Consider the following 27969-nt stretch of genomic DNA (forward strand, 5'->3'; position numbering starts at 1 on the left):
TGGGTGGGAGTCACAGGGAGAAATGGTCAGCAGGGTCAGAGGCAGGGAAGGGAGTTGACTTTTAGCAGCTAGCTCCCTAGCCCAGCAAATGGAGGCCATAATGAGACTATCATAAATAGCAAACTAATCACAGTAATGGCAGCACATAGATGTTACATAGTTAAAATATTCATTAGCCCTTGCAATTTAACATCGAGAACAAGTGTTCACTAAACATCTGTGGTTTATAGTTTGAGCCCAAGTATGTATACTTTCTCATGCTCAAGCATCAAGTCCAGACCTTAAATACTACTATAGTTCTTCCCCACATAGCTTTTGCATTTATTCTTTCACAGATATGGGTGTCACCAGCAAGATCAGCAATTTTGCTGCCAATCTCTAACTGCCCTTGAATGGACTGGCTTGCTGGACCATTTCAGAAAACAGTTAAGAGTCAAATACATTGCTGTCGGTTTGGAGTCACATGCAGGCCAGACCAAGTAGAGATAGCAGATTTCCTTCTCTGAATTATATTACTAGATGTTTTTGTGCACAACAATAGTTGTTGGTAATGACTGTGCTATTGGCATTTGAACCATATTTAAACCCTTTTCTTAAAAACCTTGTCTTATTACTGACCCCATTGCCTTGCATATCATTCCTTTTGTCAATCACTTGCCTAATTCAGACTTAGTCTTGTTTTTTTTCCCTCACCTCAATCTCTTCTCACCTCAGCATTTACTTCAAACCTGTTTTACCTTGATCTAACATCAGTTTTGAGCTGAAACACTATCTAAAACAGAAAACGCTAGAAATGCTCAGCACTCTGGATGCACCAGGACTTTAATTCAAGGGCCACAGGTCGAGGACATCAACTTGGTTTCCCTTTTCACAAATGCTAACAGATGTGCTGATTATTTCCAACATTTTCTGCTTTCATACCCAATTTAACAGCACCTGCAGTATTTTGCTCATGCACAAATGCAACTTGTCTTGTACATTACAGGAAGAGATTCCTTGAGAGATTATCAATCTATTCAATCATGCACATTCTACAAAATAAATCAGCCTCCTGAACTTACACTAGCCTTGTTTCGCCAAAAAAAGTCATTAGTAATACCTTTTGGATGATTGGCAAGGGAATGAGAGAGCCTGTGCTAGGGTTACACAATGTAGTTCATCTAACAAGAACCATATTTTTACAGCTCCCAGATTATTCCATCATGTGTTGTTCAAAGAAAGTAAACTCCTGATCATGAGGAAGCTGAAAAGGCTTATTCAAATGAGCCCATATAGTCACCGTATCATCAAACATAATATTGGCATTTCAGTAAAACCACAGTGATCAGGTGCCACCTCTATACATCTTCATTGCAGTCTCCATGACAATATTTCATACTTTTGAAAAAAGAGGCACTCTAGCCAAAGCCAAAATGCTAAGCAAAATCAACACATAGGATCAAAAGAGCTTTGGGCTAACCTAACTCAGCAAGCAGCACGATAAGGGAGGCTTTAATTGGTCAAACTTTTAACTGAGTTTTTGATGCATTAACAATCTTCATTTGTGCAGCATGCTGCAACTTACTAACACTGCTTCCAAAATTCAATGGATCATTTTATATTGAAATTATACACAGATTTTAAGAAACCACTGGTCACAGTGGAAACAAAATAGAAATAAATTTAATGCTATAACCTGCACATTGACCTGCTACTTGCCATTTGATATTGGTCACATGCATTTTAAATGTATACCTAGTACTGCTTCTAGGTACTATTGGGCTGCAGGGTTCCCAAGCGAAATATGAGGTGCTGTTCCTGCAACCTTCGGGTGGCATCGTTGTGGCACTGCAGGAGGCCCAGGATGGACATGTCGTCTAAGGAATGGGAGGGGGAGTTGAAATGGTTCGCGACTGGGAGGTGCAGTTGTTTGTTGCGAACCGAGCGTAGGTGTTCTGTAACGCGGTCCCCAAGCCTCCGCCTGGTTTCCCCGATGTAGAGGAGGCCAATGGTATCAATGTGGACTTCACAAGCTTCAAAATCTCCCCTCCCCCAACTGCATCCCAAAACCAGCCCAGCTCGTCCCCGCCTCCCTAACCTGTCCTTCCTCCCACTTCAAGCTGCACCCCTACCTACCTACTAACCTCATCCCGCCCCCTTGACCTGTCCGTCCTCCCTGGACTGACCTATCCCCTCCCTAACTGCCCACCTACATTCACCTTTACTGGCTCCAACCCTGCCTCTTTGACCTGTCCGTCTCCACTCCACCTATCTTCTCCTTTATCCATCTTCTATCCGCCTCCCCCCCACTCTCTGTTTATTTCAGAATCCCCTTCCCCTCCCCCATTTCTGAAGACGGGTCTAGGCCCGAAACATCAGCTTTCCTGCTCCTCTGATGCTGCTTGGCCTGCTGTGTTCATCCAGCTCTACACCTTGTTATCTCAGATTCTCCAGCATCTGCAGTTCCTACTATCTCTGACTCATAATTAATCTGGATTTTCAAAAGGCCTTCAATCAAACCTCCTATAGCAGTCTAATTTCCAAGGTCAGAAAACGTGGGGTCAGGAACCGAATGACAGGATGGATTGCCAGCTGGCTTCACAACAGAATGCAAAGAGAGCGAATAAACCTTAATTATTCAGAATGCCAAAGATGGGGAGTGGTGTTCCACCAGGGTCAGATCTTGGTACAAATGTTGATCACAATTTACATTCATGACTTGGACTCTGAAATAAAAAAAAAATTTCAAAATTCACAGAGTTGGTGGGGATGGGGACAGTCAATTCTAAGAAGGATTGTAATAATCATAAGACAACATTAATAAACTTGCAGAATGGGCAAATAACTGGCAATTGGAGTTCAACACGTTAAATGAGGAGTAGTACATTATGGTTTCAAATTACCTGCAAAGTACAAGTCTAGGTGAGGCAAAGGAACAGACACATTTTGGAGTAAAAGCATATCAATAAAAATTGTACCATAGGTTAGCAGTCTTTAAAAAGAATAATCTGTATAGGTTTTATTTCTAGAGGACACAGAAGAATCATATTTGACTGAAAGCAAACTCTGTTTCTCTCTCCACAGATTCGGCCAGACTTGCTGAGTTTTTTTTCCCAGCACTTGGCAATTTTCTTTCTAATTTCTGAAGGGGATGGAACTGAAAACTTACAGAAGTTATTCTAAACTTTGTTTAGACCCACTTTACCCGCAGTTCTGTGCGGGTCTCCATGTTATGGAAAGGATATAAAAAGACTGGAATAGGTGCAGAGAAGATTTAGAAGGATGATAGCAGAAATGTATAGTGTACATTTGAAGAAGGGATTGACAGGCTCTTGAAAATGGTGGAGGGGTGACTTAATAGATATTTTTAAAATTAAGCAAAAATTTGTTAGAGTGAATGCAGACAGAATGTTTCCTCTTGCGGTGATTATCAAGTAATTCCACAGGAAATTCAGAAGAAATGTCTTCAACTAAGGAGCGTAAGAATGCGGAATTCACTATCACAGGGAGTCTTTGAAGCAAGTAATATGGGTGCATTCAAAAGGGAAACTAGACAAGCATGAGGGTAAAAGGACATAAATGATTACAATGGTAGATTTAGAAGAAAAAAAAAATTGGAAGGAAGCTCAAGTGGAGCGTAAACACAGGCAAGCACAGATGGGACTAAATGGCCTGTTTCTGTGGTATATCTTATGTAGTCCTAGGGTAGTTATTTTTAAGATCAAAGTGCATTCTTATGTCACTGACAGGTTATTACATTGCTATCTATCCACTTTAATTTGTATTTCCAAAAGTACATTGCAAAGGTTTCTAGAAGACTCTTCTTTGCTCAAAATAGCCATGTTTCAGCACTACTACACTTCAAAACACCATTAATCTTCTCTTCAGATATCTATTCATTTGTCCTTCCTTCTATTTAAAACAAAGCTTATGATAGTCTTTTCTTGTGATATTTACCACCAATCAGTAATATTTTATATATTACATCTAGTCCAACTGTTTCAAGTTTATTAGAAGGCTCATTCTTTCATAACTTTAGTCTCACCCATGTTAACATTCAGGCTACATACTACTGTATACTAACAATTGTAGTCCAGTCACTGTACTCACTAGAAACTTTTACCTCAGCAAGCCTGACATTCACTAACTGATCTCCAACCTTCTTTCTCATCTCTACTTACTATATAGGAACAAGTTGATCCTTTAGCCTTTGGAACTGGTCCCACCATTCAGTAAGATCACGGCTGATCTGCAGCATAGCAACATCCATGTGCCTTGAACATAAGAGCAGAGGAAAAGGAGAAGTAGGCCAGTTAGCCTGTTAAAAGTGCTGCATCATTCAAGTAGATAAGGTTTATCACCCACCACTACGCCATCATCCTCCACTACACCTCTATCTCTCACTCAACATAATGAATACCCAGAAATATATTGACTTCTGTCTTGAACATACTCTCACAGCCTTATGGGGTAAGAGACGTATTAAGATTCACAACCCTCTAAGTGAAGAAATTCTTCCCATCTTAAGTCTTAAAGGACCTGCTCCTTAGTTTGAGACTGTGTCCCCTTCTTGTAAACCTAACAGCAAAGAAAACTCCTATTCATATTGAGGCTGGCATGCCTTGTAACAACTTAAGTTTCATTGAGATCACCTCTCATTCTTTGAGATTCTACAGAATATGGGCTCAATTTTTTCCAATCTTGCCTGATAAAACAATTCTGGGATTTGGTCTGGCGAAGCTCCATTGCACTTCGTCTTGAACTTGCTCAACACATTGTTGGGAGACCAAAACGGTACACAAGCCTCTAGGCGTGGTCTCACCAAGGCTTTATACAATTGCAGCGAGACTGTCACTCCTGTGCTTTATATCCCTTACACAATAAATTATTAATTGAGTATCAATTTCTTTCATGGGATAGCATTCCACATTTCTATCATCCTTTGAATGAAGAAGTGCTGCCAAACTGCTCTCCTGAATAGTGTGGCTCTGATTATAAAAAGTTATGGTCCCTTTGATTAGACATGCACACTCGCATAAAAGTACTGATTCTATCCTATTAATCTTCAAAATCTTAAAAGTCTCCCTTACGCTAAATACCTCCTTAACCTTTTACACGCTACAGAATCCAAGCCTAGTTTATGGAATCTTTTGTTGTCATCTTAATCTTTTGGAGACATGGTATTTTGACCAGAACTGTCCACAGCAGCCCAGATATCATTAATCATGGCTTTCTTCACATATAGCAAAACTTCCCATCATAGTTATTAAGGATAACATTCAATTAGCATCTTTAACTATATTTTATGCCTGACTACATATCAGTGGTCTGAGTACACAGACCCTGAAATTTCTGTTCTTAGTTTAATCACCACTTGAATATTGAGAACTTTCCTTCTTTGGTCCAATATCTATGACCTGTGCTGAAATCCATCTGTAACAATTTTATCTACTCACCATCCTAGAGATTATTTTTCTTGTAATTTTGTGCTCCTGTCTTAACTTATTGCACCAATCTATTCATCACCTGCAGACTTGGAGGTATAGGTCTCTACTTAATAAATATGGCAAATAGCGGAGGCTCTAACACAGCTCATTGAGTAGCACCATGTACGTACTTATAAATTTCCTGGACTTAACAGTAGAATTTGCAAACACAAATTGTGGCACACGACAAATCATGATAGGAGTACAGGACACAAATAGGCTATAAAAATGGTTGAGTATTTAGCAGATTAGTTCAATGCAGATAAGGTGAAATAATTCATTTGGAACAACTTTAAATATGCACATCTAAAATATGATCTTACAGAATGTGGGGTATATAGATAGGTAATCAACGGCATTGGTGAAAGTAGGTACCGTTACAAAAAGGCTAGCATAATCCTTAGTCTTGTACCTTAGAGGCACTGAATACAAAAGCATGAAGGTAACGTTCAATTTTTATAAAATCTTTAGTAAATCATAGCTGGTATACTGCACATAGTTTTAGGCAACTCAAGAATAGAAAAGAAAGTATTCACTAGGAACAAAGAGGTTAATTGTTAACAAAGAAGTTAGAACTTTTCACGCTAGATTTCAGCAGCGGAGAGGTGACCTTTTAGAGGTTTCTAAGATTTTTAAAGGTCAGGTTACTTCTGCTATTTGATGGCAAGTTTAAGTTAATACAGAAAGAATTAATAAGTTAGAAAAAATTGTTAGATTGATTAGAATGTGAACTTCTCAGGGTTTTATTCATTGCCCTTATTCTGCGAATGTTTTGCAGACCATGGGTACCATAGGAATAGGAGCAGGCCATTCAGCCCCACGAGCCTTATCCACTATTCAATGAGATCACGGCTGCTCTGTGATCTAACACCATATAGGTCAATGCCTTAACATCTTAGCCTAACAAAGATATATCTCTGATTGAAAATTAACAACTGATCCAGGGTCAACTGCTGTTTGTATGTAGGAGTGCTTCTTCATATCTCTCCCTGATCAGTCTGGCCCTAATTTGCAACTATGCCCCTCATTCTAGAATCTTCAACCAGTGGAAATGGCCTAACTTTATCTACCCTGTCTTTTCCTGTTAATATTTTAAAGATCAGAGTACCCCTTAACCTTCTGAATTCTAGAGAAAGCAGGCCTAATTTATATAACCTCTCTTTATAACTTAATCCTGAAGTTCAGTATCATTATTGCAAACCTATAATTTACTCCTTCTAAAGGTCAATATATCCTTCCTAAGGTGTGGTGCCAATTCTGTTCTCACTGCTCCAGAGTTTTGTGTAACTGCAACATAGCTTCTGCATCCTTGTACTCCAGTCCTTTAGATACAAAGACCAGCATTCCATTAGCTTTGTTCATGATTTTCTGCACCCGTTTGTAGTATTTTAAAGATCTATACACCTGAACCACCAAGTCTCTTTGGGCATCCATTATATTTAACTTCATACCATCTAGAAAATACCCCGATGTATCCTTTATTGGTCCAAAATGGACAACCTCAAACCTTTTGCTTACGTTGAAATTCATCTGTCACAGTTTTGCCCTTTGACCTAGTCTATGCCTTTGTAATTTTATGCTATCACTTACACTGTCGAAGTACAAGATGTGAATTCTTGAGAAAGCCTCTAATGCCATTCATTGTATGAAACAAAACAGGACTGCATCAAAAATGTTAATTTTTTTTTTAAAAGAAAACAGATTTAGGGAAACTCAATTGTATCTATGTTGGATTTTATGAATAAATTTAGTGTAAACCTGATAAAGGTGATTTAGAGGATGGTTCCAGGGCAGAGGAACTTCAGTTGTGACAAAGGATTATTTAAGTCAGAACTGCTTTCCTTGGAGAAAACAAAGCTGAGAGGAGATTTGAGAAATATTCAAAATCTTGTGGGATTTGAACAAAGTTGATGGGGAGGAACTGTTTCCACCTGTAAAAAGATCAAGAATAAGCAGGCACCGGTCTATAGTAATTGATAAATGAAGCTAAAGTGACACGAGGAAAAACTTTTTCAAATAGCAAGTGGTTAAGGTGTGCAGTGCACTGCCTGAGAGTTTGATAGAAGTAGGTTCAATTGAGGAATTCAAGAAGGAATTAGCCTGTTAGCTAAAAGAATACGCAGAGTTACAGGGAAAAGGCAGGTGAATGGCACTAAGCGAATTGCTTATTTTAAGAGTTGGTGCAGATAGATGAATGGCCACCTTCTGCTTTGTAACAATTAAGTGATTCTGTGAAATCTTTCTGAATTATGATTGGTTTCCAATGACTCTAATCTCTTCTTTTGATAATTTGGTGAATACTACCAAAGTGTTCAAGAAGAGGAAACAAAGCCAATTAAGATAGATAAATAGAACAACACTCCCACACAACCTACGTAACATAAAGTGTTTTGTTAAATGTTTAATGTAATTCAGAAATACATTTTGATATAGTAATCTTACACAAACTTTTCAACCACATCAGTAATGATTTCCTCTAGGAGCTAAGGCTTTAGCAGAAAGTAACCACTTTCCAGCTCGGTCCTGTTGGGAGGGGGTGGGAGAGGACAGGATGGGTTTTATTCTATTTTTGTTTCAGAACTCTCAACTATTCAGTGTAAAGAAAGCTACTATCAGTCCAAAAAGGACTAACTACAGAGACAGAGAAAACACAAACTGACCTACGCAGATCCAACCCCAAACTACATGGAGCGCTTCTGAAGAAATAAACAGAAAAATAAATTGGAGGTTTTTTGTCTTTTTCTTTTTTGAACAAGGAAACATTACATACTAATCGTTTCTGTGCTAAAATTTAACTATTACATTTCTGCTTCCAAGGCTTGCTGCAAAAGCAAGTAGACAGGTAAAGGGAAAAGCACACTTTAATTTACAGCTCAGTAACCTCCCAGCATCTCCGTGTTCTTCCCCCTCAAATTTACCAAAGTTCTTGGTTCCTTCAAGAACAAAAACATTAATGTGTACAAAAAAGCCTGAATTGCAGGATTCTGTGAACACACAAGCATAACTCTTTAAAGAAATTAAAAAAAACAGCACAACACAAATCCCGGTAATAACATTGGAAAAATGAGAAATGGGCGCTCTTTGCCTAAAAGTCCATTATAAGTCACAAAGTCTGTTAATATTACAGCTGCTTTGAGATGCAATCCTGGCAAATTCTCCTCTTCTAAGTTGCAAAATCTGACCTCTGTGCACTCATCCGCCAGAGTATAAAATGTATTATGTGTAGGTGTGCGAGAGACAGACAGACACTGGTAACTACAACCCAGAACTTCGTGCACACTGGCTGTACTGAATAGACAAGTCCCATCGGAAAATTGAAGTGCCTTGCTGAGTTATTCTAGAGACAGAGAGCAAATTTCACTCATCAATATGATGAGACTCTGCATCCCAAACTGAAAATCAGCAGCTTCTCAGTTTAACAGTGTGAAATCCATTAATTCAGACAAAACACAAGAATAAGAAGGCACAGGCCGCCAGTGAGCTGTGCTGGGCCCAGTCTGGAGTTCATCTTCAACACTGCCTAAAAAAACACTGGTCTGGGGTGTCCACAGAGGTGCCTGCAAGACCCTGGAGCAGAAACCTTGCAAGCGGAATAGTTCCAATGTCGCTATGTGCTTCCTGTAGTCTGTTTGTCATCTGTGTCACATGGGCCTGCATCAACAGAAAATAAGCATTAATTGATATGTTTCCACCACATTTGCAACAACCATTTTTTTCCCTGAAAACTCCCAATTTAATGATTTCAGGTATTTCAGATATTCAAAAAAAAGATGATTTAGCACAACAGCTGTATCAATAGAAGCTATTAGGATAATCTTTTTAAAACTATTTCCTCATTTTTAATAAAAAATGTAAAAATTGATTGTTTTACTCTAAAGCGAACCAAGCCAAGTCCACCATTTTAGAATGCAGAACAGCTGTTAATTGATATGCTAGCACGGCAAACAAAAAGAATCAATTATCTGAACTGGGGCGGCACGGTGGCTCAGTGGTTAGCACTGCTGCCTCACAGTGCCAGGGACCCGGGTTCGATTCCAGCCTCGGGCGACTGTCCGTGTGGAGTTTGCACATTCTCCCCGTGTCTGCGTGGGTTTCCTCCCACAGTCCAAAGATGTGCAGGTTAGGTGGATTGGCCATGCTAAATTGCCCGTAGTGTTCAGGGAAGTGTAGATTAGGTGCATTATAGGGCGATGGGTCTGGGTGGGTGGGATGCTCTGAGGTTCGGTGTGGACTTGTTGGCCCGAAGGGCCTGTTTCCACACTGTCGGGATTCTATGATTCTAAACATTTCAAATCCGGCAGAGTCATAACAATTTGAGTAAGAATTGGCATAGGTACAAGAAAATTTGAGACAAATATGTTGAATATAATTTTTACAACTTTATTTAATTGGAATAATCATTGAGAATTAGACTGGGAATGTTTTAGATAATCAATGATACTTCTAAAATGTCTAAAATATTAATCATGGAATAGTTCAATTAGTCAGATAATTTAGAAGAACAAGAAAGAATGGGGGGACTTCCAATGATATGTATAGTTTCATAATCTTTTGAAGGGCAGTCATTATTATAGATAATATGGCAGCCAATTTGCACACAGCAAGTTGATAAAACAGTAATCTGACAATTGAGAAATAATTTTGTAAAATTATTTTTGGCAAAGGGATAGGATACCAAGAAACATTTCATTGCTTTAAAATAACGCAGAGTCCAGTGAAAAGGCACAGGATCTCAATTTATCATTCTACTTGAAAAACAGTACATCCAATGCATAATACTTCATTAGTACCGCAAGTGAATGTCAGCCTGGATTTTATGCTGATGTCTATGGACTATGGTTTAAATTTGCAGCCTTCTGACTCTCAGGCAAGATTGTTACGGTGAACCACGGACAACACTATGAAGTGCATACATCTTGTAATGCCGCAACCAAGGCCTTATTTGGCTCATCAAACCACTAACTCGGTCAAATAAAAACCAAAAGAACTGCGGATGCTGTAAATCAGGAACAAAAACAAAGTTGCTGGAAAAGCTCAGCAGGTCTGGCAGCACTTGTGGAGGAGAAAACAGAGTTAACGTTTTGGGTCCGGTGACCCTTCCTCAGATGTTCTGAGGTGCTGCCACAGGTGCTGCCAGACCTGCTGAGCTTCTCCAGCAACTCTGTTTTTGCACAAACTTGGTCAGCAGTTTTATGCATCTAATCTTTAGCATTGGATGATATATAGCTTAATTTCACGTGGTCTCTTAACAATGACCACAGATCTTTCAACACAGAAACAGGTCTTTTGTCCAATGAGATTTGCCCTAGTGCTTTTCTTCACATGTACCTACATTATTTTCACATTCCTGTTCAACTGGCTTAAACTTTACCATCACTTTTTTAAAGTTACTATCCAATTATCTTTTTAAAGAATGCGCTCTTCTTGCAGGTGATTTGTTACAGAACTTCACAGTCCTCTAAGCTTCATTTTAACATGAACATTTTAAAATTGTGCCTTTTGATCAATGGCTTTCCCAGCAACGAGCATAATCTATCATTAAGAATAATTCATCATCTTAAATACTTCTATAATATTAACCCTCAGAAGAAATAATGTCTGGTCAGAAAGATAATTTTTCATAGTCCTATAATATTCCTACAGGAGTTCCTTAGGGAAGTGTTCGTTGCCTAACTAGCCTCAAATGTACAGAGGTGTACTATGACTTATGCTCAGTAATCAGCCTCACTCACAATCCCTCGAATTCTGTGCCAGCCTACAGCAGGACCTGGAAAACAATGACACTTGTGCAAACAAATGTGATCAATAACATGGCTATACAAGGGTACAGTAGTGGCTGTTTAATGTGCAGCAAGCAACTAAGTTCCAGTTAATTCAATGCTCAAGTCAGGTAGATGATAAATTCATCAGTAATTGCTTGGAGGTGCTATTCCTGCAAAGAAAATTGTGAAAAATGGTATGATTTAGTTTAGAACACAGTTTGTTCCATCTGTGATCTTTCAATTGGATTCAATTATTACCCTTCGCTGCTGAAGATCTGTGGTTACATTATGTATCATCTCTACAGCATGAGGTGTAGCAACTTACTGAGAATATCATGTCAACAGTTTCTCCCAGAAACCCACCTAACACTACCTGGCTCCATGAAAAATGATCAGTATTTATTATCAACCAACATCATACTTACCACTTGTTGCTGTTGCAGGAACAATAACCTCATCGTCATCATCGCTATCTTCCTCATTTGACTGTGTTACCACTGACTCTGAGACTATGCATGAAGGTTCTGGTTCCTGCTCACAACGACTTCGCAATGCCAAAATGCGGTGATGTAATGCTGCATAAAGTTGCCCTGCATCCTTTGAGCTGGCCTGTGAGGAATTCAAGAGATGCCAAACCTTGAGATTACAAAGCAGCTTTCTTGATTTAAACACTAACATCTGTAACAGAGTCAGGGTTATGGCCACAGTATGATGGAGTCAAATAATTTATCTTGGTTTGAGAGCAATTATATGATTTTTCATCTTTCTCAAGTTTATATCATGGAATCAAACAGATTACTGTCTTAAAAAAGTAGAAGAAGGCATTTTAGTTCCGTTAATGTTTGCACTCTAAAGTGCAATATTGATGAAGTTAAGCCACAGAATAATTTTCATGTAGTATTAGCACGGAGCATTCCCAAAGCAAAATTCATGGATAGATGCCAAGAACAACACTACCCAAATCAAGCTCTCTGATTTAGCATGGATTAGTACATAAGTAAATTTCCTTGTGGATTACCCAAAAATGTTTCTTGTTCTAAGTCTCAAGTAACCACCATTTACAGGACCAGAATTATGTTTCCTTTTTCTACAAAACATTAATTTTAATGAGGACCCCAAATTTACTAACAAATCCTATACAATTGTGAACTGTTAAACCATATCCACTAATTCAATGAAATAAACAAACTGATTTTTATCATCCCCCACATTTGTGGTAGTAGTGGCAGCAGTGTGAGAGAGCAGAAAGAGCGAGCGAATGCGAGAGAGAGAATTATCTGTCAGTATACTAGGTTGACAGGCCTTCCACCCTGATTTTTGCTTCAGTATACTGGTGGAGCCTTCTCTTTTCCTCCCTTCTTTTCTACATGGCTCTGCACCCATTGTACCAGTAATTCACATGTTACCTGTATCTTCTAACAGTTTTCCTATTCTATTATACAACTCGTTCTCTGTCATGAATATCACTTGTCAATTTAACCACCAACCACTTTCTTTAAAACTTTATGAGTCAGTCGCCTTGTATGTGAGTGTGTTTAAGTGTCTGTTATTTCACAAACATTCATGTTGGTGTGCTTGTTTGTGCACATCACTTCTGTATGCTGGTGTACCAGCGTGTGATTCCACTTGTGTTTTTTATGCCTATCTGTACTGTGTGCAAACTTTGATTTGATTTATTATTGTCACATGTACTGAGATACAGCTAAAAATATTGTTTTGCATGCTAACCAGCCAAAATCATACATTACATAAGTAAATCAGGGTAATAGACCAGAATGCAGAATATAGTGTTACAGCCACTGAGAAGGTGCAAACAAAGATCAACTCTAACTTGTGAGATCAAATTGCGTGCACATATCTGCCTGTGCTTGTGTGCTCATATGTCTCTGTCCTTTCCCTTCCTAGTGTTTTGTTCCTTTTGAAAACCCTGTTCTGCTCAAGTACCTGACATGACCTTGAGTGTTTCCAATATTTTCTGATTTTCTTTCTCCTTTTCTCTTCTACTTGCTCCTCAATCTTTGCCAGTAAAGTCTCATTCCCTGCCTCTTTCCACTCCAGTCTCTTCTCCACAATCCATTTCTACTCCTGCCTCTAGCCCAATCGTTTTCTTTTCAGCTGTCCCTCATGCTTTCTTGGCCCATTCGACTCACGTCTCTATTTCCTTCTATTTCTATTTGCCTATCTCAAAGGTCTCTTTCCTATTCTGCTTGTCATTACTTAAATTGAGGACTTTGAAACATGACAATGGATTTTTGTGCAGATATCCAGCAGACTAAAAGAAAGATTTAAGTTCAAGTTCTTGTAATATTTAAAATTAAACACTACTGAGACATATACCGATATGAGAAAGACTTTGACACCCTGGTCCTCAGCATCCATGGCTGTGATTCGAATGCTCTTCTCACTTGCTTTATCAATTTGCATCTGGGCCCAGAGTTTGGTGTTTAGAATTAATCGAAGGCTGCCCTGAGTCCGCATTACTACAACAAAGAAAGAAATGCACTGAAGGTATAAAATCAATGCTGTATTGAACACTTACTGTAGATTAGTTCTTGTTATGTAGATATTGAAGCATTTTAAACAGCTGAGAATGAAATAAATACTTTATAATTCATTGGCAAAGTGCTCTTAGCTAGCAACATTACAATTAGGCATTTCATACTCAAAAGTTCTGAAACAGTAAAGACGCGATGGATTGAATATTTAATTGATTATCATCTTCCTCACTCTTTGGATGGAGGTGTGCTTCACTCAGTAAGAACTCAAAAACCTGAAAGAGTCAGCCTCCTGAAAAGAGTTTCACATTTCATAGCTTTAGTGTTTTACATAGTTCCCTGAGTTATACTCACAGTTGCACACTAAAAACCACTTTGAATCAATGTAGAAGTAACAGTGTAACAAAATCTTTTGAAAGAAATTGAAGCTATGTAATTACCTGGCCTGTTATTAACTATGGGGCTAAAAAATTAGAGTAACATCTTTTAGAACATTTATACTTTTTGTGTCATCAGCTAATTCCAATACAATTCTTCCTATGCGCAAGTCCTTGTCATCTGGATATACTATAAGTAATAGTTTCAAAGTATTCTCCAATCCAAGCAATACTCACATACACGAACACTGATTTCTATCCATCAACTGTATTCAACTGCTACTTTTTTTTGTACAATACAATCTGATGTTTTTCCAGCAAGCTACTTGGAGTGAATGAATGCTGTCTGAAAATCCATACATACTAAAGCCATTTATCAATCTAAAATTCTTCAAAAAAAAAAATCAAATTCCTTTACCAACTTGATACCAGCTGTCATCAATTACTAATTTCACTTTGAACTATAAGTCCAGGACTTTACTCTCAATGAATGTTTAGGTTTTTTCTACAACAGAAACAAACAATTTATGACTTCAAAACTAATCATACCAATTTTCATTGTCAGTGGTACTGGCTGTCTACCCAGTACATCATGATTTCTTCCACACTGTTTAAATCTCTGAAGGTCAATAGTGTCTATCAGTTAATAATGATTTTTAATCTCAGCTTTTTCCTTCAACAATTCACACTCATGGCCTTTAATGTCACACATTATTTTCCCTTTTGTAGGAAACTTTTTTCCCCTTAATCTTTGACAAAATACAAAGTTATTCACAGGCTTAATATTTTGCATTTTATGAAGAGTCTTACATGTCTTACACTTCTCGGTAGGTATCAGAAGTGACCCAACACAGGAAAGTAGTCCTGATACACAGAAGGTATTTTCCCCCTACGCTAAAGAATTATAGGAGAAAACAACCACTGTAGAAATGTTGCTGCCTTAAAGTGGAGTACAAAGTCCACAAACCTAGAAACAGAAGTAAGTTATATAGCCTCTCAAGACTGTTCTGACACACATCTACATCATGACTTTATACCTCGACCCACACATGTTTGGGACAGCAGTAACTTCTACATATTGAGTATCTGCAGTACGGATCCTAAACAGTTCTGGCTTTAATTTGAAGGTTATACCCACCTCTTCTGGATTTCTCGGAAATGAGTGCCTGATCAAATCCCTAAATTGTTTTAATCACCAAATCTTCTAAACCTAAGGTATTAAAAGTCAAGCTAATGTGACTACCTTTATAATTTAAGCCAATAAACTGTGTTACCATCCTTGTGAGTTCGGGTTTTAAATGACTCACTAAGTTCTGATATAGTGAACGTCCCAAGTGACAAAAGCAATTCTGGAGTTGAGTGTACAGCCTTCCGCAAATCTTACCTGTATTGCCAGCAGCTGACAGTAACTAGAATAGGAGTAAAAGATATATTGCTGAACATCTATTACTTTTATAGTAGCACAAAACAAAAAGAGCATGATCAGTACCAGCAATCGCCATGTTTTTGAGCTGAACCTCAAACATTGTGGTACAATGTGGTTGAAGCTCAATCAAGCAATTGTAAGATGCAGTAACTAATAGAACTATCCTGTAAGAACAGAAGTTTTTATATCCTCTGTATAGTTTTGCACCAATCCACGGGACACTTCTCAAAATATTGCTCGACCATAGAACACAATCTCAGACCCCAAACTCATCTGCCTCTCCATGAGCACGTTCTCAGGAGATCTCCTGATAACATTTTACAAGATTAGTATTTGCACACGCTTCATTTACTGCATAAAAGGCATTCAAATACTGATCTTAATTAGGCTGTCATTTCTAGGTTTCAATCCAATTTCTATATTAAGACTATTTTCAAGGGAATTCTGAAGTGCTAAACAATTAGTATCTTCTTAGAGTAACATTGTGTTTTGATTCTGTTTGAGATGATAAATCAGTGCTATAGTATGCTCATGGCACTGTATGGCTCCAGCATGTCATAAAGTAAGCTGTCAAGTGTGTTTAGCAGACATCAGCTTAATATGTTGTTGACGAAGAATACTGTATAAAGGAATTCATTTTACAAAGTAACTCGAAGCTGGTGGAAAAAAAAATTACTTGGAAATTGTGGAAGACCACAAGACCTATGTAATCCAGCTTACTTCTGTCAGAGATTACAGGCCTGATCCAAGTTTTACATCCATATCACAAGAATTCAGAATACAATCTTTTTAAGCTGGATAGCAAATATTTACAACACACTACAATATTTCTAATGTTTGCAAAATAACAGCATTAATTAAGCTAGATTTTAGTCCAACAAAAATATTTCAGCAGGTATGAAAAATCAAGATCCTTGTCCCCATGGATGGCTATACATAGGATACAAATCTATTCGTCTCATGTAGTTCTATCCCACACAATAAGTTTTTGCATTTCTACAAATAAGTTATTTCCCAAGTCCAAATACAGTATGCTACATAAACGAAAACAATAAGTAATGTTACTTTGTCATTGCAAATTCTCCTCTCCCCCAACACCTCAAAAGCTTGAGTTACTGAGGTCAATTGCAGGATTGCTCTAACTGTGATCAGCTAACTCAGGACAGGATGGGCATCAGACATCCGATTTAGTTCATGTACATGAATAATTTGCTCTAAATTGGGAAGTACACGTACAAATCATTTAGTTAGGATTGTGTGTTTAACGTTCCTTAAGTACTTACAGAAGGAAAAATCGAAACAGGATTTGCACCATTTTTATGATACTGCAAAACTCAGAAAACCAAAATTTCTACTTTCTAGATTATAAATTTTAACTAACAAAAAAAATCAATAACGATTATAAACAGCAAGTGTCACTAAGTATTATCAGTAATGTCAACAGAAGATCAACTCATACCTAGCCTTGACTGCAAGGCTCCATCATCAGCAGATGCCATGTCGTTGAGTCTCAAGAGGCCTCTTCCTCTCTCTACCCAGGATTGTGATGTCTTGTCAAACACAAACAGCTTGCATTGAATCTGAAATTAATCAAGAATATTCTGAAGCCAAGGAATATTGCCTTCCCATAATTGCCAAGGAAACTTTTTTCTAAAAACAGAAACAGTAGCACAGCAGGCACGTTAACGGACTAGTGATCTGGAGACAGGAATTCAAATTCCACGAGGAAAGCTGGATAATTTAAATTCAGTTAATTAAATAAATCTGGTCTAAACCTACCAGATTGTGTTAGTAACCTATCTAGTTCACTTATGCTCTGTGGGAAGGAAATCAACTGCGCTTACCCATTTAGGCCTGTATGTAATTGCTGTCCCACAACAATATGTTTGAGAGTCCTCACAAATGGCCTATACCAAGTTCTCTGGGAAGACGACAACTCCCCCAAGCGCTTGTTTCTTATTTATAAGTAAATAACATTTTTATAGTCAATGAATCTTCAAAAAGTTGTGAGCAGCCTACTGCAGTAAATTCCAGATTGTTGCCTGGCAAAACGCATGCACCTTCAAGGCAATATTGTTAGGAAGCCACTCAATTTATGTCAAAGGCAATTGGGAATTTGCAATAAATGCTGGTTGGCCGACCTTGCCAGTGATGCCCATGTCAGGGAAAAATTCAAATCCAATGAAATAATGGGAAATGATCATGCAATCCAAAAGCACACTTCCACCAAACTGCCAAAGTCAGTATAAAATCTGCTTGTTTCTAACTTGAAATATTATCTTCTTTGAAGTATTCTCCTAATTGCTCTTTCCACTGTCTCTTCCAAAGCTTCCTCATACTGAAGGCTCCTGTAAAGAGCCTGCCCGTCACCTGGGCCTGCTCACCACATAGCCTAACTGATATCAGAGTCATATCTGAGGCATTTTGATCAGTAACCAATATGATTACCCAAGGCAAAACCATAAGGAGTTGGAGAATACATCACAAGCCTAGTGTCACCAGACCAAAGTAGAAGGCATATGCAAAAGGCATGGAGAAAACCTGTTATATTACCTGATTTTGATAGTGTCACTCAATTCTTGAAAGTGTTTCTTCTTTTATTTACAAATAGCTATAGTCAATCAAAAGGATGGAGTGGGGCTAAGATATATAGTGTCCTTTTAAGAAGTTGACACTATACAACATCTAGGTTAACCACACACATCTTCCCAAGATCAATTGTTTTTGTAGCCTCATTTTAGTTGCATGTCTCATTTAGAGGAGGCAATAGAAGGCAGACAGATTGATGGAACAAGAAACATGCATTAATAGTTTTAAATCAGATGGGCAAGTATGGAAGTAGCTTTGAACATGGAATTGAATCTACAAAGGAAGGTTATATCAAATGTTATCCAACATTATTCCTCAATCTATCAGTCTCTTAAAGAATATTAAAATTGTTACATAGACCTCTTGATACACTTAGAAGTGCTACAAATACATTTCCTATGTCGATTCCAATGTCAAAACGGTTACTCTGAACTATTAGTTATAAGTTATGTCTACATGTAATCAATACATGGCACCAAGTGGTGATGTAATGTGGGGAAAGATAAAAGCACTGCTAGAACTTCGAGATATCTCCATTTTTTGAGAATTATTGTATATTTGATTACTTTTAAAATGCAAAACAATCACAATATTTGATGATTTTACAGTTCAATACTAATTCTCCTTCTCCAGTTTCTATAGATGGTTCTTATGGCACCAATCAAATAAGGATTTATTTCTTTGTCCTGTGGCAGCTGTATCTTTCGTCTGCCATAAATAATTTTGGATGGATTATCCAATGATCAGTTTGACATATTTTCCCTTTGTCATGTATAGATTTTTATGAAAAGATGACCAATGCATATAAAAACCTATTTCCATACTGCAGGATGATTCCAACTGTCTTGGGTTCTAAAAGATTCATCAGTTTAAAAATGTACTGAATTCAGCAAAGGTGATTGTTGGTACTTCTGACACATATAAAGCGATCTACCAAGTACTATAATATTCACTAGAACCGAGTATTGACTCTTAAGAGGGTAATTTTATTTGGACAGATGCTTTTGGTTGTCACTGGTCTCTTCTGAAGAAAATAAAAATGAGAACCATAATTTTAAATGGACATTCTTAGCAAACAACTATTTCATTCTTCATGTGAATAGAATTAGTTCAAAAAGCTCATTGACTCCCTTTTGCCTGGTCATAATGTGGACATGTGGTCAGGGAACACAAGCACCACATCGAATATCTGTCCATTTTACTTGCTACCAACCATACTTCAATAAAGCAGGAGATAGTCATCTGACAGAAAACTCACTGTAACAGTTAACCATTCATTCGGACAACAGTGCCACCAAGTATGGACAGCATCCATTTGTAAAAAGTTGTGCTAACTTTGGGTTTCACTACAGCAGACTAGTATCCATCTTGCTCAAAGTTTGTCTGTCTGTCACACCAGATGTGGCTGGATCCCACACAATTCACAGGCACCGGTCCACAGAGAAAAGCAAACCACAGTCGTTGACCACTTGCAATCTACTTAACAGAGTCAGAGTCATACAGCACAGAAACAGACCCTTCGGTCCAACCAGTCCGTGCCAAACATAATCCCAAACTAAACGATTCCCACCTACCTGCCCCGGGCCCATATTGCTCCAAACCTTTCTTATTCATTTACTTATATAAGTGTCGTTTAAACATTGTAACTGGGTCACATCCACCACTTCCTCATAACTGACTCAGGACCTCACAATTTTTGATATCAACACAACCAGAAAACTCATTACTTCTGGTGAAGGTTAAGCTCCAAGTGCAGCAAAAATCTGACAACCTACACCATGCAGATGACTATGTTTTCAAGATAAACATGTAATATTAAATCCAAATTCAACACTTTATAACGAGAGCAAAATATTTAGGAATGATCATCTAAATTAACAAGGTAATAATGGAAAACACAAGCCAGAACCTACAAAATGCATGATCTGAACTTAAATATTTACATAAACCCATGCCCATTAAGAAACATGATCATCCTAACGCATTAATTACCACAACAAAATAAAAATAAAACAAATTTGAAAGCTCAAGATTACAGCACTGACCATATAGCTGCCTAAAACTCAGTGGAAATTTGTAAAGGTCCTTCTAGAGTTTCAGAAAAGAACTTTACCAAGGACCACAGGCAATATTTCAACATATCGCAACTTCTTAATGAAGCAGAAGAATGAACTGGTACAGATGACAAAATGACGGAACAAAAATCCAGATACGTTACCACAGACAGTTGATAAGAAGTAGATGCTTGAGGTTAACATTAGTCTTACATGGAATCAAACTCTTTAAAAATAATGGAAATGGAATAGGGGACAGTAATTGGGATTAAAATAGTAACAGCCGCCCTGGCCAACAAAATTGCAAAAGAGAGTTAATGAGCTATTTGTACTATTGCTGGTCACATCAAGAACTAGGCAGCCATTTGCCACTTTAAACTTTTCAGTAGTAATCTTGGATATAAATTTCTAGGTTGGGCAGCTACAAAGAAGGAGAATATAAAAAATATAAAATTTACTAAAAGAGGTAGAATGGACAGCACTAATCAAGAATTAGATAAATTAAATACAAAACAGATATTTTTAGAGTTTTAATCACACACCTGCAAGACATTACTCTCAGCTTCTTCACCAGTGATAACTTCCACTTTTTCCAACAAGCATTTCTTGGCTGTTGCTTTGGTATAAGCAGCTGCAGATTCCTCTAGTGATTCAGTCACATTGTTTACTGGAATTAAATAGAAGTTAATTACTCTTTGCACATATCTGGGGCTTCACTGAGTCCTATAATACTCCATGTGATTTCTGTTTTCAAATGCAGCAACCTTTGTTCCACAAGTAAATGCAGCACTGACCTGTGCTAACATCATTCCACAAAAGCAAATTAAAATCTTACAATGCTAGCAGATAAAATCTACTAGGTTAAAGGTCTGGGTAGTAAAACTAAATACTGCAAATGTTGACAAACTGAAATGAAAACACGAAATGCTAGAAATACTCAGCAGGTCAGACAGCAGCTATGAAGAGAAAAATAGAATTGACATTTCAGGTCAATAACTTGAGTTCCGACTAAAATCACCAACCTAAATCTTTTCTTCTCTTTGCAAATGCTGCCTGAACTGCAGCAGTTTCTGTTTTTATTAAAGGCCAGTGGAACTACTAATATCCCTTACCTAACCAATCGGTAGCTTTCTCAGGTGTAGTTTCTGGTAATGGTTCAGGAACAGATCCTGTTGAAACAGCTACATTTTCTCCAAATAGCTGTTCTTTGTTGCTTTCAATGCTCACATCACCTGCTCGTGGCAAGCTCTGTAAATACAATGAATAATTCTAGGTACGTTGTCGATTGTTTCTTTGTTACTACATTACAATCTATATTCAAATACAGCAAATGATGACAAACTGTCAACTATTAAATTAATGTCCATACCATGTTAAACTACTAAAAATCTTAAAACAATTCAAAAGAATCCTTTCACACGTTTCTGCATGGTAGACTAATTAGTAAAGTTAGATCACATGGGATTCAGGGTGGGCTTGCCAATTGGATACAAAATTGGTTTAACAGCAGGAGACAGAGCGGTGGAAGAGGGTTGGTTTTCGGATTGGAGGCCTGTTACTATCAGTGTTCCACAGGGGTCAGTGCTGGTTCCACTTTTGTTTGTCATTTATATAAATGATTTAGATGAGAATTAGAAGACATGGTCAGTAAGTTTGTTGGTAACACCAAAATTGGTGGTCTAGTGGACAGTGAAGATGGTTATCTAAGATTACAAAGAAATCTTGATCAATTGGGTCAGTGGGCTGAAGAGTGGCAGATGGAGTTTAATTTGGATACAAGCGAGGTATTGCACTTTGGTAAAATAAACAATGGCAGGACTTACCCAGCTAAAAGTAAGACCTTGGGTAGTGTTGTAGAACAGAGAGGCCTAGGGGTTCAGGTACATAATTCTTTGAAGTTTGAGTCACATGTAGACAGGATGGCAAAGAAGGCATTTAGCACGCTTACCTAAATTGCTCAGACCTTTGAGTATAAGAGTTGGGACATCATGTTGAGGTTCAGAGAAGATTTACCAGGATGTTGCTGGGAATAGAGGATTTGAGTTATAAGGAGAGGGTGGATAGATGGAACTTTTTTCACTGGAGTGTAAAGGTTGAGGGGGTGATCTTACAGAGGCTTATAAAATTGAGGGGTATTGATAAATTGAGTGGCAGGTGTCTTTTCCCTAGACTATGGGACATATTTTTAAGGCTAGAGGAGAAAGATTAAAAAAAAAACATGAGGGACAACTTTTTCTTTTGCAGAGAATGTGTGTGGAATGAACTTCCAGAGGAAGTGGTGGATACGACTACAGTTACCATGTTTAAAAGACGTTGGATAAGTACATGAATAAGAAATATCTGGAGGGATATGGGCCAAGCCCAGGCAGGTGGGACTAGTTTAGTTTGGGATTATGATTGGCATGGACTGGTTAGGCCAAAGGATCTCTTTTTGTGCTGTATAACTCTATGACTCTAGAACTACTCCCAAAATATCAGTTATATACATGTGTCTGTCTTCTTCTTGACACATGCCAAACTTGCAACAATCTGTACAAAGTGAAAAGAACATATGAAAATATATATTTAATTTGCTGCACTCACCAGTACCCTCTCACTCATGTTCTCCCCAAAAACAAACTTGGCACTTCTTGCGTTACTATCTGCATTTTCTCCAGAATCCAACAGACTGTAGTTGAGATAAAAATAAATAAATTCCAATAAACTGGCCAGAAATATAGCAGATGCAATCAGTATTGGGTAAGTGCAATGAACTACAAATTTAAAGAATAGCAGACAGAAGAGTAAATACGTTTAATCAATGGTGTTAAACTATTTCTGAAAGAGGTTGGAAGTGACCTGAAAGGGCCATTAAGCTCAATATTGAGTGTAAGATCATACAAATTAAGAAGAGTAAACCATTCAGTCCTTTGAGCCTGCTACATTATTCAATAGATCACAGTTGACCTGACTTTGGTCTCAACTCAATATTCTCCACTACCCCAGATAATCTTTAAATCCCTTGTTTAACAAGGTTTGAAAATATTCAAGACTCTACCTCCATCATTATTTGGGGAAAAGAGTTCCAAAAACTTTGAGGGAAAAGAAATTCTTATTTCTACCAAAATAAAGAACCCTTTACTTACAAACTATATCCAGCATGTCTAGTAATCAATGAAATAAAGAGAATGCTGAACTAATCAAGTCTTTGTGATACACAATACTCTGATATGGCTATGACACAAATGAAACATCTGAACTCTGACAGCAGCATGAACAAAGACTAAAAGATTAACTTCTGGAATCTGAGAAATTTCCCCGAGGAAAGGCTGGAAAAAATTAGACCCTAGGGTCTTCACAGGCTAAGCATACAGAAACACAAGGTATTATGAGAAATGGATCAATTGATTTTTAAGCACAAATTTAAGATAAATCATAACCACGGGAAAAAGGGGCACATACAAATTAGCAAAGGACCACATCAGACCAGAAAGCACTCCTTCAAGCAAGGAGGTACTTACAGTAATTATCTGGGTAGTGCGGTAGAGTGAAAAACTCAATACTCAAGAGACATTGTTGTGGTGTAAATGAGAATCACAGAATCCCTGCAGTGTGGAAACAGGCCCTTCGGCCCAACAAGTCCACAATGACCCTTACAGCATCCCACCCAGACACAACCCCCTATAACCCACACATCCCTGAGCACTACGGGCAATGTAGCATGACCAATCCACCTAGTCTGCACATCTTTGGATTGAGAGAGAAAACCCACCCAGACGGTCACGCGAGGGTAGAATCGAACCAGGGACCCTGGTGCTGTGAGGCTGCAGTGCTAACCACTGAGCCACCATGCTGCCCCAATTCATAACAGAAATTATGAATTTCTATGAAAGGTCATGCTGGATAGTCATCTTCATCTGTACATACTTTTTAAAATTGTTATAATTCACTGAATTTGACATCATTTATTTCAGGGTCAGAACATATAAAGTGAAGCATCCAAATTTTCAATGCTTGTTAAATGCTGTCTTTCTCATTATCATCAAAAATCCCTGACTAGCAGCACAGCACATCTCTATGGACTGGTGGAAGAAGAAATAAGAGAAATAGAACAGGACTTTTTTTGCATCTCCATGTTAGAAGCAAGTTCGGTGTAAGCTATTGGCATTCATATGTGCGCACCCAAAAAGTTCTTGAGCAAAAGATAGCACTTATGTCTTCTTTTCATTCTTTGAATGAAATTTACCACCATAATAAGGTCAAGGTTGATACTTGGATTTTGGTAACATCACTTAGTTTTAGGTTTTGCTTATTGACTATCTCCCCAAGGACAACTTTAACAAGATGAGAATCTGGCAATCTCAATTTTCAGATACTGATATCAAGAACATCAACAGACTTGAAAAACACTAAAATCAGTGATAAAAGGTGCTAACTATTACTAAACTTGAGAAACATGGCAAAACTATGTCTGTAATGAACTGAAACAAAATACTCTTCACTGTATAAATGAATGACATGGTGATCAAGTTGCACTGTTAGAGATCAAGTTGATGATGGAACAGAATTGGACTGAATTGTCACATATTACAGTCATGGTGTTTAGAAGTGAAAATTACACTGAAAGGAGTAAACTATAAGTCTTCAGCAGCATTATTACAGAATATAATTTTGATTGCAAGGATACTATATAAAATTCTGAATTTATAGTTTTTAAATTGCACAGTAGATTGGTAAGTGAGGGGTACACTGCAAGGCATCACTTAAAGCAAGTTTGAAATGCATGGACAAAGACAATATTCTTTGCAAATACCGTTAGATGTCCTTAAAGAACATTCAATCCTCATTTCTAAACAGAACTGATAACATATTATCAGACGTCCTTTACAGTCCTGGAGTTGGAAGTTGTAGGTTTTGCTGATTCTATATAAATAATTAAATTTGGACACTTACTTTGCAGTGTTTTGTTTGATGTACTGGAGGAAGTAGTTGGTTGCTGGCAATGTTTCTCCATCTGCAGAATTTTGCTTCAGAGGACATGTAAAATCACTGCCCTCCATCATCTGCAACATATCACATATAACAGATATGCACAAGCTAGAATATAGGTCATCTCGGTTACAAGTTCTCAGAACTATCATTAGTTTTGCTCAGCTCTCTCGATACTGTTTTTTTGCTGAGTGTTATGCAGTAGGCAAAAAAAAACTCAAGTCGGTTTTTACTTTCTAAATACACTTTCTAAAAGTTACAGGGCTTCAGAACAAGCTGCTAACTTCAAAACAAAGTAAAACTGAAAACTAACTTTGCTCTATTATTTATAGGAGGTATACTTTTTTTTTGACTATCTGCACTTTTTTGATTGGTTGGTGAACTGCAGTGGCAGGAGCCTGGTGCACACAGAGGCAGGTAGGATGTACAGAACACCACAGCATTTGATTTACACGCTTCTGCTAATAGTTTATGGTGGGTTGAGGGGTGGAATTGTTTGAGAAAAAGAACATAAATTAAGGAAAACTCAATTATAAAGTTATCCCAGGGATGAACTTTTATGACGGCAATTCAGGAGGAGTCAGGATTGAGATTTCCTGGATGAGAAAAACAACAGTATAAAGCATAAGGTGCCCAATGACACCAAGGCTGCTTTAGGATGGCGGAATGAAGGGGTGTTGTACAGCATGTAAAATGTGAAGACAGGATGGCACTGCTGTACGTTGGCTTTGGGAGCATGGGATAGGGAATACATGTGAGATGTGGAATAGGAAAGGATGAACTGGCTTGGAATGGGGATAGGATGGAAGGATTGGAAGGGAAGGGTAGCATGGAAAGATTGCATTGGTTTGGGATCACGGGCTAGCATAGGAAGGAATGAGAAATGGCGACTGAGGGCTTGGATGGGAAAGTGGAATAGCAAAAGCATTGATTAGCATTGGAAGATTGAGAGGGATAGGATGTCATTAAATGGCCAAGTAGAGAAAGAATGGAATGGGATGGCATTGGAGGATTGGTAAGAGGAGGAAAATGGATGGCATGATGACTAAATGTACAAATATGATTGTGAATGTTTTGCAGGACTCTGCTAGTATTTCTTGAAACATCTCTTACAGAACAAAAGAACTTTTAGCAACAGAAAATCCCAAGAAACCCAAGCTTAGTTTAATATCAATCCCATCTTTTCACCAAATCTTAATAATGCTCCTTTCAATGAAATATCCCATATGAATTACCAAAGGGATGAGGAAGGATGCAGCATAAAGCCCAGCACAGAGATGCAGGGTCAAACGGCTGTACATTTTTCTTCATACTTTTACATCTCAGGCCCCCTTAGTATTAAAATTCTACTTTGGTGAACTATTTGGAGGCAATTTTAAGTTCAGTTTTTAATTAGGAAAACTCCATGGAGTCTTTTCAAATAAAATAAGCTTAATTTCCACAAGCAGTTTTTCATATTTTAACATTTCAGATATTAGGAATTATCATTATAGTATCACTCCACATAAATTCAAGGTGACAATATGCTTCATACATCTGACAAGTGAACTGTACATCATTTCTCTTATTTACTGTTCATCTGGAATCGACAAACTCTTAACTTTATCTTTTTTCACACAATACTAAGAGCGACTGTAACGTATAGCTTTTAACTTCATTCCTTATTTCTTTCTACTTACAAGTACTGAAGATTTTCATGTCCTTTAGTACATTTAAAGTGGGGGGAAGAGAAGTATTCCCAACACACAACTGTTTTCATGAATCACCTCTACACTAAGGGTAGGAACTCCAACAAGCACAACCCCAATTTTTCTGGATCAAACTGTTATAATTATTTTCAAAGACTACTAAATTAAGTGTGAAATTCCTCTCTGGCTGTGACTGGCTGAATTTTAACTCCTGTTGTGTTGTGCAAAGGACATATTCCTTTGTGTCCACTTTCTCAGTGGAGACTTGATTGTAAACTTCTAGAATTTAAACAAGTTTCACAGAACTGCACAAGAGTTAGTAAAAAGGTTCAGGGAAAGACACACACAAAAAGCAAGCAGCTGTGAAGTGTGAAAAGGAGAAAAACTACAGGTATATAAGAACTCAAACACAGAAATACAAAAGATAACTCAACACTCTGAGTTTGGGCTCTTTGTCAAAATGCAAAGTCAATGCAAAACATCAATTTCCTTTATCTTTACCTGGATGTTCACATGCGCAAGGCAACGTCTTCTTACAAAATACAGGGAAGTAGCCTAAGGTTTGAAAATAATGTTTCACATTCCTATGCTCTTTTAATGCCTTTTGCTGTAAGTTGTCACTTCTTTACAATTCACCTAATCTGAGATAAGTTGATAGTTAATGGTTCTTCTTCATCTTAAATCTGTTGTCCTCTTTTCTTTCATCGTCATCTTATTTTCTTCAGTCCTAATAACTTTTCAGTTTAGATTCTTCTACAGATACTAGTGAACTCGTTCTGCATTTATAGTTTTTAAATTAAAAGAATCATTAAAATTACAGTTAAGGAGCCATTTGATACATCATGCATGCCAGTTCTTTCTCTTCCACTGGAACTTGCTCTACTTCCTTTTAGTTTCCTACATGACTAGGATCTTTCAATTCAATTATTTATTGCATTGCTTTTCTAATTGTATTGTCTCTGACTCAGTGCTTACGTTAGGTAAAGAATTCCATGTTTTAGTAACTCTGGAAAAAGTATCACTCTTCACTTGTTTCTACATTCTTCTAAAGGCAATGCTTCTTATTCTTTTTTATTTTACAAATTGGCCAATCACTAGGAACAATCTTGCATTACATCATCAGTCCTTTCATTATTTTGACAATC

The 27969-nt window shown here is 37.6% G+C and overlaps 1 protein-coding gene across 5 annotated transcripts in view; it reads right to left on the bottom strand.

The window, feature by feature from the left end:
- Window positions 1-7853: 7853 nt before the first annotated feature.
- ranbp3b (RAN binding protein 3b) overlaps window positions 7854-27969 on the bottom strand; it is an 87654-nt gene continuing 67538 nt past the window's right edge. For all 5 annotated transcript variants that reach the window (XM_048613984.1, XM_048613983.1, XM_048613985.1 and 2 more), the window contains 8 exons: window positions 25101-25210; window positions 22752-22836; window positions 21281-21416; window positions 20711-20835; window positions 16985-17105; window positions 13565-13707; window positions 11653-11836; window positions 7854-9116 (listed from right to left, as the gene is read on the bottom strand). In XM_048613984.1, coding sequence (XP_048469941.1) covers window positions 9073-9116; window positions 11653-11836; window positions 13565-13707; window positions 16985-17105; window positions 20711-20835; window positions 21281-21416; window positions 22752-22836; window positions 25101-25210 — 948 coding nt within the window. In that variant the 3' untranslated portion in view covers window positions 7854-9072. The remainder of the gene's footprint in view (window positions 9117-11652; window positions 11837-13564; window positions 13708-16984; window positions 17106-20710; window positions 20836-21280; window positions 21417-22751; window positions 22837-25100; window positions 25211-27969) is intronic.

This window comes from Rhincodon typus, chromosome 29 (assembly GCF_021869965.1).
Source record: "Rhincodon typus isolate 14 chromosome 29, sRhiTyp1.1, whole genome shotgun sequence".
NCBI classification, from domain to species: Eukaryota; Metazoa; Chordata; class Chondrichthyes; order Orectolobiformes; family Rhincodontidae; genus Rhincodon; species Rhincodon typus.